Genomic DNA, 18131 nt, shown 5'->3' with positions numbered 1-18131 from the left:
AACTGCCTGGAGGTTCCTCAAAGAGTTAAAAATAGATCTGCCCTACTATCCAGCAATTGCCCTGCTGGGGTTTTACCCCAAAGATACAGATGCAGTGAAACAGCAGGACACCTGCACCCCAATGTTTATAGCAGCAGTGTCCACACCAGCCAAACCGTGGGAGGAGCCTTGGTGTCCATCGACAGATGAATGGATAAAGAAGATGTGGTCTTTGTATACAGCGGAATATTACTCAGCCATTAGAAACGATGGATACCCACCATTTGCTTCAACGGGGATGGAACTGGAGGGTATCATGCTGAGGGAAGTAAGTCAATCAGAGAAAGACAAACATTGTATGTTCTCATTCATTTGGGGGATATAAAAAATAATGAAAGGGAAAAAAGGGGAAAGAGAAAATGAGTGGGAAATATCAGTGAGGGTGACAGAGCATGAGAGACTCCTAACTCTGGGAAACAAGGGATGGTGGGAAGGGAGGTAGGAGGGGCGTTGGGATGACTGGGTGACGGGCACTGAGGAGGGCACTTGACGGGATGAGCACTGGGTGTTATGATATATGTTGGCAAATTGAACCAGTAAAAAAATAACCCATATAGATTGTTTTCATTACTCTAAAAAATATTTGCTAATACCACTTTGTAGTCAGTCTCTTACCCATACCCCTAGCCTCCAGCAGTCATTGGGTTGATTTCAGTCCTACAGTTTTGCCTTTTACAGAATGTCTGCTCTAATGTCAGTCTGCTAACATAAGATGTAATATAGTATGTAATTAAATACTGTGGAGATTAGAAATAGAGAAGATATGACTGGGACTTTTTTTTAATGTTATTCCTTTTTTTGCAAATGATGATTACCATGCTTAGAGGAATTAAATAATAGTTTTGCTTGTCTTTTGCCGTAACTGTGTGGTCTGAAAGTTCAGAAGGCACTTCTATCATTCCCTCAAAGTGAACTGTTAAACTTAGTTTTTAGTGATCTGTAACATTTGGATTTGAGAGTTGATGGTAGTATTGTGGTCCCCCCCCCATTCCCATCATCTCTTCCCTTGTGATCTCCTAACAAGTTAGGGATCTTAGGTATTTTGTTACCAACCCAGTACGCAGTTTGAAGTTAGGATAGTTATCTGATCTTTAAAAAGTGAAATCTATATAATTTTGAAATAACCAAATCAATATCTCTTATTGATTGGTACCAAAATAACTCAGTATTTTGACTGTGAAGACTAATGGACTGAGGTATACAAATGGTCAAAATCAAGAATATGATCTAATTTTTTTAAAAAATTAAAAATGGGAGGTGCCTGAGTGGCTCAGTTGGTTAAGTGTCTGCCTTTGGCTCAGGTCATGATCTTAGGGTCCTGGGATTAAGCCCCTGCATTGGATTCCCTGTTCAGCAGGGAGACTGCTTCTCCCTCTCCCACTGCCTGCCCCTCTCCCTGTTGTGTTCTTTCTGTGTCAAATAAATAAATAAAATCTTTTTTAAAAATTAAGAATGGAACATTACTGCTTCCTCATACAAAATATTCATGGCAAATTTTGTTTTCTTATTGCATAAATGTTCTCTGTGACTCTTTTCCCTCCTTTTTTCTTCAGCTGTGTGGTGGAAAATGTACCGAGAGAGTACACAGAAGTAGCTTGGTTGCTGTGGTTCATCCAGAATGTTAGAAGGCAGACTTTTTAAAAATAGCTTTCTTGAGCATAATTCACATGTCATTAAATTCACCCTTGAAAGTTTGTAATTCGGGGTTTTTTAGTATATTCACATTGTGTAACCCTCACCACAATTAATTTTTGAACATTTTCATTACCCCCAAAAGAAATTCTGTACCCATACTATATCATTCCCCATTTCCCCCAGTCCTCTCAGCCCTAAACAACCACAGAGGTACTTTATTTCTGTAGATTTGCCTATTTGGGACATTTCATGTAAATGAAATCATACAACATGTGTTGTTTTGTGCCTGGCTTCTTGTATTAATACTTCATTTCCTTGTATTGCTGATTAAATATTCTATTGTATGAATATATCACATTCATACATTCACCATTTGATGAACAATTCAGATTGTTACACTCTTTGGCTTTTATGAATAGTGCTGCTGTGAACATTCATGTACAAGTCTCTGAACCTAGTTTTCATTCCCTGGGAGTACAATTGCTAGGTTATATGATAACACTGTTTAACCTTTTGAAGAACTGCCAGCCTGTTTACTGTAGAGTTTTCAGAATTCCTTATAGAGGGATGCCTTGTTGGCTCAGTCCATAGAGCATATGAATCTTGATCTTGGGCTTGTGAGTTCAAGCCCCACATTGGGTGTGGAGATTACTTAAAAATCTTTAACAATTAAAAAAAATAAAAAGTTCCTTTTATATAGTTTAGCTACTACTACCTTGTTGGATATGTGATTTGTGAATCTTTTGTACTAGTCTGTAGCTTGCTTTTTAATCTTCTTAATATGGTGTCTTTTGTTGGGCAAAAATTTTTAATTTTGATGAAGTCCACTTTGTTATTTTTTTATTTTACGGATTGTACTTTTGATGTCATGTCCAGCTTTAGATCTCAAAGACTTTTCTTTTTTTTTCCTAAAAGTTTATAATTTTATGTTCTACATTTAAGTCCATGATCCATTTTAATTTTTATGTAAGGTGTGAGCCTTAGGTCGAGGTTCATATTTTTGTCTATGGATGTCCAGTTATAATAGGCCACTTGTTGAAGAGATTATCCTTCCTCCATTGAATTGTTTTTGCACCTCTGTCAAAAATCAATTGCACATATTTGCATGCATCTTTTTCTTGGTTCTCTCTTTTGTTCCATTATCCTGAAAACACATAGTTTTAATAAACTTACATAATCAGTCTGGAAATAGAGTAGATGGGTTTTTTTCCTACTACCCTCCCACCCCCCTGCTAAGTTCTTCTAGCTATTCTAGTTTGTTTGTCTTTCCATGTAATTTTAGAATAATTTTGCCTGTATCCACAAAAAAATTGTGCAAGGATTTTGATACAGGTTGCATTAAACCTATATATCAGCTTGTGGCGAATTGACATCTTTACTGTTTACTGAATCTTCCAGTATATAAACTTGTTATGTCTTTCCATTTCATTTATTCAGGTCGTCTTTGATTTTTTTTTTTCATCAGTATTTTGTAAGTCTCAGCATACAGTTTCTGTTTTGTTATTTTGTTTCAGATTTATTTATTTGAAAGAGAGAGAACAAGTATGCAGGGAGAAGGGGTAGGGGGAGAGGAAGAGAGAGAATTTCAAGTAGACTTCTCGCTGAGCACAAAGCCCAATGTGGGGCTTGATCTCACAACCTGAGATCAAGACCGGATCCACAGTCAAAGTTGGAGGCTTAATGCCAGCCACTCAGGCACTCCTATATGTGTTCCTTTTAGATTTACATTTATTTCAGCTTTCTGAACCTTTATTATTAGTATTTTTTTATTTTTTTTAATTTTTTTATTTATGATAGTCACAGAGAGAGAGAGAGAGAGAGAGAGAGGGGCAGAGACACAGCCAGAGGGAGAAGCAGGCTCCATGCACCGGGATCCAGATGTGGGATTCGATCCCGGGTCTCCAGGATCGCGCCCTGGGCCAAAGGCAGGCGCCAAACCGCTGCGCCACCCAGGGATCCCTATTATTAGTATTTTTTAATGTAGTGTCATTGCCAGCATATAAAATATAATTGATAAAACATATTTTCTTGTATTCTGCAAACTTACTGAACTCACCTATTCAGGTTTGGGTTGTTTTGTTTTTTTGGGGGGGGGTTTGTATATTCCTTTGGATTTTCTGTGTAGATATTTTATCCTTAAATAGGGTCAGTTTATCTTACCCATTCCAAACAGTATCCATTTTCTTTTCATACTTTATTACACTGGCTAGAAGTTCCAGTACTGTGTTAAATAAGAGTGGTGAATGTGGACATCTTTGCTTCATTTCTAATAATAGGAGGAAGGCATTCAGTCTATCACCATTAAGTACAATGTTATAGATTTTTAACAGGTGCTCTTTATTAACTGAGGAAGTTCCCTTCTATTTCTACTTTTCTGAGAGTTTTCTTTTTTTAATTATGGGTTGGTGTTGAATTTTGTCAAATAATGGATATGATCATGTGGTCTTTTTCTTCTTTAGCATGTTAATATTTTGGGTTAGGGTGATTGATCTTTGAACATAGAACCACACTTGCATTCCTGGAATAAATCTCAGTTGGTCACAGTGTATAATTCCTTGTCTATGTTGTTGAATACTATTTCTTTAACTTTTCGTTGGGACTTTTGGGACTAAGCGATATTGATCTGTAGTTTTCTTTTTTCTTCCTTCCTTCCTTCCTTCCTTCCTTCCTTCCTTCCTTCCTTCCTTCCTTCCTTCCTTTCTTTCTTTCTTTCTTTCTTTCTTTCTTTCTTTCTTTCTTTCTTTCTTTCTTCTTTTTTGCATTTTCCTTAAACCTTGGTTACTTTGAGAAGTGCATGTTTATTCTTAAAGCTCTGTCCCAAAGTGTTGACTACCCACAGCTGACTAGTCACCAGGTGCAGCGCAAGAACTTCGTCCAGGGCTTTGACAACATTGATACTCAGTATTGTGTGAGTCCGTGAATTTTCATGCTATGCTGTGATATTGTGTCATGCCTCCTACCCTGTCCTGGGCAACTCGGTCTCTGGAAGAACTTCATGGTGAAAGGATTTGGGGGTTTGAAATTGAAAGACCTATGTGTCAGTACCGGTTCCCAAATTCAGTAGCTGTGTTATGTCGAATACTTAATCTCTCTGATTAAATGAGATTACTATAAATGGATTTACAGGGGCACCTAGGTGGCTCAGTCAGTTAAGCGTCTGCTTTGGGCTCAGGTCATGGCCCAGGATGAGCAGGGAGCCTGCTTCTCCTTCTCCCTCTACCTGCTGCTCCCCCTGGTTATGGTGTCTCTCGCTCTCTGTCAAGTAAATAAATCTTTTTTAAAAAATTTTCTTAAAAAAATATAAAAATTTTAAAAAAATGGATTCATAAACTTGTTGCTACATACATACTAGCTTTCTTTTTATTGAATCCTTTAATTTTATAGGAAAGGAAAATACTAATAAAAGATTGGTACTATCTAAACTGTTCTTTAACAGCTTTTCCCCATTTCTCTGATCATTTTCAAAATTATCAAGTATTAAGAAACAAGACTGAGAGGTTTCAGAGATTTGTATTTTAATATGACATAATCTTTGATTTTGTGTGTAAACAATAAATCTTTAGAAATGTGGCATTTACCTAATTTTCTGCCCCTTGTGGTTATTTTACTGAAAGCCATCTTTAAGTAATTAACTTTATAATATAGTTTTAGTAATCTCCCTCCTTTTTTAGAAGTTTTATCCTGAAAACCCAACAAGATGATACTGCAGAGGGATGGCTTTGCCATTTAGCATTCATCAGCAACTATTGATTTAGCACTGTTCATTTTTTTGTCAGAGGAAATCTGAAGAAAGTGGTGATACTAACATAGTGTGTCCTCCTCCCCAAATTGAGGTCAATAGGCCTTGGAACTATCTACTGGTAGATCTAGTTCTGGGTTTTTCAAATGGTTCAAGATGAAGATTTTCCTCTCTTGATGTCTTTGGTAAACCTGAGGCAGCAAGACTGAATTTCACATAGAAATGTTTAAGTTAATACACCTTGGGGAAAAAAGAAGTCCTTGAATATTTATAGCTTTTGATTTTTAAAATATTTTGACAGGTACTATGTATGCAGTTATTGAAGTACTTATTTAAAAGATTGATTAGAAGGCTTAATTTCTAAAGTAACTTCCAATGGTGAAATTTCTGTATTTTGTGTTTTAGTAATACCTGTTGATAACTGTATGAAAAATATAAAAACATTCTACTGTCCATTACCAAATTAGAAATAATGTAGTAGACAACAAAGTACACCTTCAAGGGCAGAAAATAGTATATGAACAGATACTTGTATCAGTTGGCAAGTTCTCAGGTGATTTACAGAATGGAAGCTTCTGGCCTCTGATCTGGTACAGCCATCTGCTTCAATAAGATTCTTTCAGTGTGATAATTATCAAATCTTGTATTTAATTCCTCCATAGACAGAGATATAGTTGGACAGTGCATTTTAGGACTCTTACAGAGACCCAGAGCACTTGTCATCATCCCTCCTTCTAGCCCCCCAATTATAAACAAACATTTTAAAAAGAAGTAAACCTTTATTTTTAAAAATTTTTATTTTTTAGAAGATTTTATTTATTTATTTGACAGAGAGAAAGAGAGAGTACAAGCAGGGAGAGTGGCAGGCAGAGGGAGAAGCAGGCTCCACGCTCAGCAGGAAGCCTGATGCTGGGGCCAGATCCCAGGACCCTGGGATCATGAATTGAGCTGAAGGCAGGTGCCTAACCAGCCGAGCCACCTAGGCACCCCCAAAGAAGTAAACTTTTAAAATGGTCTTGCACTTTTTAGGTTTTCTTTTTTCTGTGCAGCATAATCATGTCTAGATCACGTAAAGTAACTGAAGCAAAGATGTTGAAAGGAATTAAGTAAAATGTAGTTTACTGAAGCATCCTTCTTCTGTTTTTCCTAGATCGTGGGTAAGTTGGTAAAGTTTGTACCCATATACATATATACATATAAAGAAATAGAGTACACATGAATATTTTGTTAATTAATTTAGGTCTCCACCTAATTGCAGTGAACATAGTGTATTTTTTTTTTTAAAATGTATTGCATTTGTATCCAGTAAGTAGTTAAAAAGCTTTAAGAGTTTTGGTCCACCTTCCTTTTAGTTTTTTCAGACTAAGCCTTGTGATTCCATTTGTTCTAGCTGGAGTCTCAGCAGAAGCCATGCAGACTATCAGCACTGCTCCTGATGCCCTGGGGCCAGAAGCCAAAGTCCAGGAGGAAGAGCATGACCTTGCAGATGATGACATCACAACTGGTAAGCAGGGACATCTTTAACATAGACAAGCTTTGTCTAATGTTGGAAAATGCTTTTAGATCATTTATAAGGGAATTTAATATGTTGATGGGAAAGATGGAAACTTGTATTGATGGAGTGTTTAGTTTTATGAGACTCCTTAATGTCCTTTTTGATCTTGAAGTGGAAAAAAGCAGAACTGTTTATTTGGTCTAGGTTTGCTCATTGTTGCTATAACAATGAACCTGCTAGCTGTGCATTTGATTTCCTGAAGACCTTCTAATTCAGAGGCTAGGATCATTACTAAAGCCTTGAAACGTGTAGAGGAATACACCTATTATGTTATGAAAGGTTTTGCAATTATAGGGTAAGCTGCAGAATACTGCAGTCCTAATGGCAATATATGCAATATAGGCTGTGTAGGGAAACTTAACAGATATTCTCTTTACCTATAGCTTAGGTATACAGGTGACTGCTGCTTTTTAAAGTTATTTATGTTGTGTAGATGTTGACCATTCTTACCTGTATTATTTATTACGTAAATAAAGGCATAAAATGAAATTCAACCATATACCAAATATGTTCCATATTCTATATGTTTTATGTTCATATATGCTCGGCCTATCTTTTTGTAGACCTCATCAGTTTCTGTTCTTTTTGGAGACCAGATCTCCAAATGTATTCAGCTCAATTTCTTTTAATGTACAGAGGATTAAAAACAACCCACTATAAATATTTTTACTGGTATTAAGAAAGATAAACTTTTTTGTATGGATGGTTATTATATAAAATATGGCCATATAAATCCATAATTATTGTGAAGCAACAAATAGTAACTTAATAGTAATCAATAATTTGAAAAGAAGCATGCCTAGAAAACAGTACAATTTTCAACAAAAACTAAAGGAAGAAAAAAAAAAACTAAAGGAGTTTTTTTTTCTTCTAAAGCTCTGTGTGGCAGGTTCTTTACTGTTTTTTTCACTGGAAGGAAGTTGAGGGAGCCTAATGATCTCCCTTGAAAATTTACAAAGCATGTAATCAAAAACCTGGAGCCTTGTGCTACTGCTGCAAATAACTTGTTGACTAAAGTGGGGAGCATCTGGTATTCAGTAAAAATGGTGGTGCTTATTACTTGCTACTTTTTAATCCTTTTAATGTGTCAGTTCATTGATTTAAAAAACTTTAACTTCAGTATAAATAGAAATGAATCCAGAAATTTCCAACTTTTCTGAAAGTCATTTATCACTTCACAGTTATAGAATTGCATCAGTAGCTATTAGAGGAAATTATTTCACTTGTGGATCTTTTAAAACTAGTTCTTTATTCTGTTTTCAGTGCTTTTTTTAAATGTTGTAGATATCTTTTAATTCCCTGTTAATTTTAAGGCCCTCTAATAAAAACTGTTTTATTCACAGGGGACACAAAGTTGCCTTTGAAACAGTAGAATAACTCAATTTGCATTCTGGAATAAAAGCTAAATTTTTGAGTCCTCAAGCATTTTTAAGTTAGTACATTGGAATTTTGAATTATGCACTACCAAAATCATAAGCCTGCAAATAGCACAGGACTGTGCTTTTATTTTATTGTTAAAAAATCAAGAAGCTTAAAAATGAAAATCTAGTTTGGAGAATCAATGCTACATAAACTGTATTTTAATTTGTACGAACTTAAGTTAAACATATGTGGTGAATGGCTTTGATCAGTTGATTTATTCATTTCATGCCATGGCTACTAGAGGCAAGAATGTTCAAAGAATTTAGATAACTAAAAAAGCCTTCCTTAACATGTTGTCAAAGCAACTAGCATGCAGCAGTCTGTAGATCGTTTAGGTTACCTTTGGATTGTGTGACTTGATTAAGATGTGGTATAGATTTTTGTGAGGGTTTAGAAGAAAACCATATTTCTTTTTATTGACTAGAATTCTATATAAATTACATTATGAAAAATATGGTAGGTGCTTTGAGAGAAGCCTGTTTCAGGCACAATAATCCTATTTTGGGATCACCACCATTGTAGAGCACAAGTACTACAGAAGGGAGATCTGGCCAGGTTAGTTAGCCATTCACTTTGAAAAATCTGGGGTTTCTTTTGTTACTTAAAAGAAATTGCTCCACTAATATCTTCTCATAAAATAAATAGAAATCATATCATGGCAACATATTTGCCTATATTTTGAATGCATTCTTATTTGGAATCTCTAGGTAGGCTAATATACATAGTTATATTAATTTTATATTTGTAGCAGTCTGGGGCTTAGTTCTTCAATTACCTTAATTAAACAACTGACCAAGATACCAATTAAATATGAAGTATAATTTAGTGCTTTAGACAGAATAATTATTTTTGAAATTTTTCTGTTTGAGTAAGAAAGAATGAGGTATGAACGTTGTCTTATGACAGGGATCTGAGCCTAGCAGGCTTTGTTAGTGTTTGCTTTATAAAAGTAGAGAAGCATGGATAAAGCTATGTAAGTGTTAGCTATGATCAATTGGAACTAATTAAATTTATTTGAAATGAAGCGTCTTAACTGGAAGAGAACAGCTGGAAAAACTGGGAAGAAAAAATTGAGTCTTGATTGAGACAATTTAAACCTTCACCTTGTCATTTAAAAAATATGCGGCAGCTTCTTTCTATATCTTTCTTTTTAAAGCTAATATCTATTGATTGGCTCTACAAAGTAAGGCAGTGTGCCTTGGTCAACACACACACTCAGTTTTACTCAGCATTCTATCTTAAGGTTCATCAGATTCTTTCCTTTAACCAAATGTTTTCAATTACAGATCAAAGCCTATATGAGCCATTTTCATAGATTAATATTGTTTTTATGAAGAAAAAATATTAAAACCTATTTCGTGTAGTTTTTTATTATATATTTATAGTATGCATGGGAAATGTACTTTTTCATTCTTTTTCATTGGAATTGCTTCAGGTTTTGCAATACTCTATAAAAATCTGTTTTAACAACAATAATGGTATTTTTTTACAGCAAAAAAGAATGGCATTGATTTTTTTTAGCTTATAATTTCAGCATCACACAAATATGCTGTATATGTGTGATTGTTTTGTTTGTACAGTATAATTTTATTTTTAGTAGTATAGCTTAAATGTTTATTTAGATATATGGTCATTTGTAAATGATATGTTCTTGTTTTCCTTACAATATTTAAATAGGAAAAAAATATTTAAATAGGTCATAATTATATTAATAGAGTAAATCTCACTAAAAAATGACATATAGAAAAAATTTTACATAAGTTATAATCTTTTTTTAAGATAGACCTTTTAGTGGACTTAATTATCTTTATGTAGTTTTTATCATGGTAAAAGGTGGCATTCTGAGTGACAGTGAAGCTGTGTGTCCCTTAAATATTGCGGTTTAAAACCTACCCCTCATTGTAGTTGAAAAGAATTTTGGAAAGATTGTATTCACAAACCTGCATGAATCACTTTAAGAAAGTCGCTAAATTCTTCTGAGGGTCAAACTGCAGTATCCCATGCCTTGTTCAATACAGCATGGACACACTGTCCATATACCAGTGGTAAAGGGTCAGAAGTCACTGACATTGTCAAAAAGAGATTGCTTGATAGTAGATCAGCAGGACAGTTGACACATTCAGCTGCTTACAACAAAAACAGCAATGATATGTGGATTTGAGTGGGTGCGTTGACTGTATTTGTTATATTTCTCATAAAAAATAAATGAAATTTGTAAGAAAAAAAATGAGAAATGCCATGGAAAAAAGACAAAATAGAGAAGGTAAAGGAAATGGAAAATAACATTCATTGGAAATTTACTACGTACCAAGCATTTTACACTTGACCCTAACAACAGTCTTTGAAGTGGATACTGATACTTTTCCAGATATATAGATGAGGAAACAAAGTCAGAGAGGTCACTTGTGCAGCATCACATTTTTAAGAAATGGTAGATATGGGATGTAAAATGAGTCCTGCCTGACTCCAAAACTTATGTGTGGACAACAACCCACACTGCTTACTGTTCTTTTAAAGGTTTTTTAATTTTTTATTTATTTTTTATTCATGAGAAACAGAGAGAGAGAGAGAGTGAGGCAGAGACATAGGCAGAGGGAGAAGCAGGCTCCATGCAGGGAGCCCATCGTGAGGCTCGATCCCAGGACTCCAGGATCACACCCTGGGCAGAAGGCGGCGCTAAACTGCTGAGCCACCTGGGCTGCCCTGTTCTTAAACTCATTGAACTTCAGCATCTCTTTCTTTTCAAATGTGAGATGATGTCGCAGTCTACCTCTTATAAAGCTTTAGATATCAGACATAAGCCTGATAATTGCTGGATGTCTATTTATATTTATATTTATATTTATATTTATATTTTATATTTATATTTATTTATAGATTTTATTTTTTATTTATTCATGAGAGACACAGAGCCAGAGAGAGAGAGGCAGAAACACAGGCAGAGGGAGAAGCAGGCCCCATGCAGGGAGCCTGATGTGGGACTCGATCCCGGGTCTCCAGGATCACACCCCGGGCTGCAGGCAGCACTAAACCACTGCGCCACTAGGGCTGCCCTTATTATTTAAAATATAAATGTGTTATTCTAATTTTAGACCAAAAGATTATTTCCTTTAGGAAAAATCATCACATATTCTTTAAATGTTCTTTTTTAAATTTGTTCTTTAAATTATGTAGGACTACTGCAACATAAGGCTACTTAAATATAAGTGCTTAAGTATTACTTATAATAATTATTTATAAGTATAATAAGTATAATAATTAAGTATTTATAAATAAATATAAGTAATACTTATATTTATATATTAAGTATTTACTACTTAGATATAAGTAGTGTTTATAACTAAACATTTTATTGCATACATGTAAAATGCGATATTTACTGTTCTGTCTAGCTTTTTGAAGTCATCAGTATAAAGCCGACACATTAACATGTCTTCATACACTAAAGTCAGCATCTCTAGTATATTGAAATAGAGCTGAAAAGGACATCTAGTCTGAGACTAAATATTGGTTTGTGCATTTTATTAAGGGTCTTATTCATAAAATATCTATACATTTATTTTGACTGAAAGATGGGAAATTCATCCTGTTAAAATACACAAAAGTTCCAAAGAACAAAATTTGGGGCGTTATGAATTTAGAAATCCGAAGTACTTTCCAACACAGAGCCAGAGGCCTTATGATTATTAAACTAGAATAACCTTCTGCATTGCACCCTTTTCCTTTCTCATTCTTTAATTTATAATTTATGGTCTAAAAAACGGTACTAGATCTATGTGAATTTTAAGTCATTTATTCTAAATTGTTACCACTGCCCTTGCTTTTTGACTTCAGAATGTTAGCTGCTACAAAATCAGTTTACTATATTAAAGTCTTTGAATGAGTATAAATTACTAACACTCAGGTTTATTTACCATGCTGTTCTCATGAAAACAGATGTCAAGAAAAACAAGTGTAGATTTCTGAGTGAAATACACCACTCCAAATAATTTACATTTCTGTACCTTTAATCAGGGGGAAGAAAATATGAATTAAAATTTTGTATGGTATTTAACACTTGGCTTTAGTTGTATGTTGTTAGGGTGTTAAATAGAACATTCCTAAATATAGTATTTGTGAGTTTCTGATAAGAATATTAAAATACAGCCAAATTATAGCCTTCAGTCATTTGTTTTCTTTTCTCATACTTCCCTTCTGGATGATTGGCTTTCCCTTTTCTTTGTTTTTTAACTACCACTTATGTTAATAACTATCAAATCTGTGTCTCCAACCTAGGCTTTTCTTCTACATATCATATTAACCTATCACCTGCTGGACTGTCCTGTAGATACCTGTTGTATATTAATTTACAATTATCCAAAGTCTTTATTATACTAAACTCCTATTTTGTTATACCTTACATACCTGCTGAGCTTAGAAGGTATACATACTAGGTATGGTCTCAGATGAGCCCTACTTTTTACTAAAACTCATCTCCTTTTACATTTTTATCTCATTTTATATTAATATCTCATTTAAAGGCGTCACTATGGGTACCATTTAACCACCCACCATCCTAAACTACAAATTAAGAGATAATCCTGCTTTCCCATTTTCCAACAATGTCCACATGTAGTTAGTGCCAGTTCTTGTAAAATGCATCTCTTAAATATCTTCTGGTGATTTCCCTGTTCTTCATTACCATAAAGAATGCATAGATCCAGACTTTCATTTTTTCTATGTCTGATTATTATTTTCTCCTGCAACCATCTCCCTATCTTCATTCCCTTGCTTTCCTTTTTAGTTCATGCCTTCCATTGCTCAGTGTTGGAAGCCATCAACCTTCACCCTCATTAAGTGCTGTTTAATAGCTTCCCATTGATTATAGCACAAAATCCAAACACCTTAGCAAGGTGTCTAAGGCCCTACAAAGGGCACAAAGACACTCCTATCTCCAGCTTGCCTGGCTGCTATGGTAACACTGAACTTTGTTTCCCCAGAGTACCCTGCTGTTCCATGACTTCATTTGAACAAACTCATCTAAAAGAATACATGTAAAAAATCAGACTAGGGTGCTTGGCTGGCTCAGTCAGTAGGGCCTGTGACTCTCAATCTCGAGATTGTGAGTTTGAGCCCCATGTTAGGTGTAGAGTACTTAAAATCTTAAAAAAAAAAAAAAAAAAAAAGAAAAGAAAAATCAGGGACTTAAAGTAAGAAGTATCACACCTCACTAGTATTTATTGAGTACCTGATATGTCAGGCTGTGCTCTAGGCTCTTTTTAATCCTCACAACTAATTGTAATAAATCCTCATTATCAATTCCATTTTATGAGAGAGGAAAGTAAGTAACCTTCCACATAAAGCTCATAGGAAATGGCAGAGTTAGGATTTGAATCCAGGCGGTTTGCCTCTATATCTTGTGCTCTTAAATAGAAGTAATTTATGTAAAACCAAGTCACTGAAAAAAAATAATCTCATAAGAAAAAAAGGAAACATATTTATTATGAAACATCATTTTCTCTTTGAAATATAGATACTTCTATTTTAATTTGTGATATAGTTTAATATTTTATATAGTGCAAAGAAATATTTAATATGTGAAGAAAAGACTTCCTGTTTTCTTTAAAAATAAACATAAGAAGTGTTTGGGTAGCTCAGTCGATTAAGCATCTGACTTCTACTCAGGTCATCATATCAGGGTCCTGGAGTTGGCCCCATGGCTGGCTGGCTCTGTGCTCAGCAGGAAGTCTGCTTCTCCCTCTGCCCTCCTCTCTGTGCCCTATCTGTCTCTCTCAAATAAATAAGCAAATAAATAAATAAAATCTTAAAAAAAAAAACACCCATAGCCAATTAGTATAGGAAGGCAATTTTACGTATTTTCTAGATAAAGTAAAAATTATTTTACAGTCATATAAATCCACACACATTAATACACCAGTGCATATACACATTTCAATTTAATATTATATATTCTTTTTGATAAATTTATACTGAATAGGAAAAAGGAGACATTCTTAGTTGGATAAGAATGTAGGAACTGTTGTTTGTTTGTTGTTGTTTTAAGCCTTCCATATGAGTGAATAACCTTCAGGATGAACTTCCAGTTTGGCCTTTTTGTGAGCTATGTAATAATACCTCTCAGATAATGAATTGCATTAGATTGTGGCACATTATTATATATCTGTATATTACATAAATTGCCCTTATAATTGATATCAAACCCATATGACCAAAAGTTGTAATTCACAAAAGTAATGACAACAATGTCTCATAATTCACGGACTTCATGTCATACCTGTGAATGATTACTTTTACTGTGCAAACCACGTTAAAGGGGGAAAACAGGTTTTAAAATGGATGTGGAGTTCGGAAGAGTTCTTCATGATACTTTATAATCATTTTTACTACACAAAAGGATAATTAAATTGACTAGCATCCTTGAGTTTCCCCATGATTTCTGAGATTAAAATTGTGAAGCATAAAGGCTTTTTGCTCTTACTTTGAAATTTTTAATCACAAATGTAAGTGTTTGAGGTGAAGACAGTCATGGACCTGTATATATTTGTCCTCATGTAGATATATAGAAAGAGGAGTCCTCACTCATAGATAGATAGGATAAAAATCGAATGAGAATATTTCATCTTAAAAAAAAAACAGTAGCAACAACTATGTATCTTAAATACAGTTGAGTGAATTAAATGGAGTAAACATAATTTAAAAGGATTCTGGGAAACTAAACCAGCTACTCTGTTTGCCCTTTATATACATTTTTTTTTTCAGTGTCGCTGATACAACCTAAAAGAAGTATAAGGAATACTCAGTTTTACTCCACAAAAACATTAATATGCACCTTGTATTTTTCTGTCACATTCTAGGGAAGATTTGATAAAGTAAGCAGCTAGTTGAGAAGCTGATGACTTTAGTTGAAAGAGAGGCTGTATATTTATGCACGGTTCACACACACACACACACACACTCTCTCTCTCTCTCTCTCTCTCTCTCTCTCTCTCTCTCTCTCTCCATACATGTACATGTGATAGACTTTAGGTAGGAGAATTCCAGGCACTAGGGATGAGTTAGGGTTAGGATTTACGTATGAGGTAGATCATGGCAGTCGTGCCAGGGGTGGACAGGCAGTGCAGAGACTTCAAAATGAAGACTCTTGAGAGGGAGGCTGAGAACAGTTCGGCTGGTATTTTTGAGCACCTACTAGGCATTGAGCACTTAGCAGACACTGGGGGTAGAGTGAAGTTCATGCTCCAGAGGGCAAGACTGATGACAGGCTATGTTATCTTTGTTGGGAAAATTTTCCCTGAAGAACACTCTTAATCATTGAAGGTTTCATAAATCCATGTTACCATGATGTAGAACTTAACACTTCATGTTTGTCTACGAGTGAATCTATTGATTTCATGCAATCAGAAAAATAAAATGGAACACAGTCTAGTCAATTGGATTGACAAGTTGGTCTGCAATAATAAGTATATATTTAGAATATTTTAGAAGAAATATGGTTGTGGCATAGGCTTTCATGTCTCATTGTCTGTGTTCAAATCTCAGCTTCCCTGCTTATTCAACTGTGTGGCTGTGAGAGATACTTTATGGTGAGAAACCTGTTTTTTCGCCTGAAATATGAGGATAGTAAGATTGTTGTGAAGTTTAAATGGGATAATGCTTCCAACCATCTTAGCAGAGGAACTGGCCCATAATAAGTGCTTGAGAAGTATTGTATGTCCCCCTTCCTTGCTTCCTGACCCCTTGTTGCCACCACTAAGTGATTTGCTTTAGTAAGTAGAATAAACGATCTGAAACTAACTTAGAAATCATTTATAAATCAGTTCTTTTAGATGACTTAATAATTATTCTGTGTAGTTGAACACTCCCAGAGATATAAATTTACTAGACAAATTTATACTCTATGTATAGATAAAAGATACATCCAAACTTCCATGCAAGTTTTCAGAAGTTTCTAAAAGCTGCCTCAGGAAATATTGATGAATTATTCTAATTTCTTTTTTTTTTCTTTTAAGATTTTATTTATTCATGAGAAACACAGAGAGAGAGGCAGAGACACAGGCAGAGGGAGAAGCGGGCTCCATGCGGGAAGCCCGATGTGGGACTCGATCCCGGGATCATGCCCTGGGCTGAAGGCATGCTCAACCACTGAACCACCTAGGCATCTCAAATTATTCTAATTTCTTAAGCGCTTTCATATTTGACTTATTTTTTTTTTTTTTACCACATTTACTGTCTGAATTGAATCTTACCAAAAAGAGTGAATCATTTAATGAATAGGAAAGGACAGCCTTAAAAGAAAATACTAATTTATGCTTATAGTAGCTGAAGGAGAGTTAATTTGCACATTATACCTATGTTTGGCCAATGGTGATCAGTGTGTCATGGGAAGGATATAATGATATAAAAAAGCTGTCTGAAAAAAAAAAGAAAAAAGAAAAACTGATATAGCCATTCAGTTGAGAGTCACTACTAGACTTAGAAAAGCATATTTTAAAAATGAATCTAAAGAATAAAAGAAAACTTCCATTGCAGTGTCATTAAAACTTTTGCCAAGGAAGAAGAGGAGAATTTTTTTTTAATTTACTTGAGTGACAGATCACACAAGTTTTGGGGGAGGGGCAGCGGGAGAGGGAGAAGTAGACCCTGTTGAACAGGGAGCGTGATGCGGGTCTTGATCCCAGGACTCTGAGATCATGACCTGAGCTGAAGGCAGATGCCGGACTGAGCCATCGAGGTGCCCCAAGGAGGAGAAAAATTCAGTGCAGCCCTCAGACTTGCAAGAGATGCTTACTCATTAGTTCAGTTTTTAAAAGACTATGTTCAAAAATAGAATAAGGTGTACCACACAAAAATATAAATTCACTATGAGAGTATAATAAACACATTTTCAGAGATTCAAGATCTCCAAAAAATGTACCTTCCATTCTCTTTTATCAGGAACTAGAGGAAGAGATGTGTTCCCCTAAAATAAGGGAGTAAACTAAGAAGGAGGCAGACTGGGATCCAGGGATCCAGATAACATGCCTTATAAGGTTTGGCCCCCTGATCGATGCTTACAAACCCTGTCCCACTGTTTCATGAGCTGGTACCTCTTAGGAATGTAACCTCAGGCAACTAGCCACCTGAGGATTGCATGGAAAAGAGAATTCTGGGAGACTGGCTTTTGTTTTTTTTTTTTTGTTTTTTTTTGTTTTTTTTAAAGACAAACCAATTTATTTTTTTAATTTTTATTTATTTATGATAGTCACAGAGAGAGAAAGAGAGAGAGGCAGAGACATAGGCAGAGGGAGAAGCAGGCTCCATGCACGGGGAGCCCGATGTGGGATTCGATCCAGGGTCTCCAGGATCACGCTCTGGGCCAAAGGCAGGCGCCAAACCGCTGCGCCACCCAGGGATCCAGAGACTGGCTTTTGTGTTTCAAGGTGTGGTAGCCCTTCCTTTATGAGAAGCATCTTAATCAGTGACTGGATTAAATTCACTAAGGTTTCTTTGAATGCATCAAACCATGTTCCAGATATTTTGCAACATCTGACTGTTTCACTTCCCAGGCTGGGCTCTGGGCTCTGTTCTGCTCTGTAGCTTACTTCCTTCCCTATGTTCCAGATTTATACAGTTAGGTAAATTATTGAAAAATACAGAAAACCATCACCAACAAGAGATAATTATTATCTATATATAGGGCAGGGGGAAAAGTAGTATTGAAAAACTTACCATAAGTCACATGGTTGAGCTCTGAGTAGCATG

At 35.2% G+C, this 18131-nt stretch overlaps 1 protein-coding gene across 5 annotated transcripts in view; it reads left to right on the top strand.

Moving 5' to 3' along the window:
* Positions 1 to 18131, top strand: part of LOC129514524 (WD repeat-containing protein 7) — a 353352-nt gene that overhangs the window by 151957 nt on the left and 183264 nt on the right. For all 5 annotated transcript variants that reach the window (XM_055333148.1, XM_055333146.1, XM_055333147.1 and 2 more), the window contains one exon: positions 6804 to 6917. In XM_055333148.1, the coding sequence (XP_055189123.1) occupies positions 6804 to 6917 (114 nt within the window). The remainder of the gene's footprint in view (positions 1 to 6803; positions 6918 to 18131) is intronic.

Source organism: Nyctereutes procyonoides, unplaced genomic scaffold (genome assembly GCF_905146905.1).
Source record: "Nyctereutes procyonoides isolate TBG_1078 unplaced genomic scaffold, NYPRO_anot_genome, whole genome shotgun sequence".
NCBI lineage: Eukaryota > Metazoa > Chordata > Mammalia > Carnivora > Canidae > Nyctereutes > Nyctereutes procyonoides.
The sequence above is the reverse complement of the archived record's forward strand: the minus strand, read 5'-3'. Positions and strand labels throughout refer to the sequence as shown.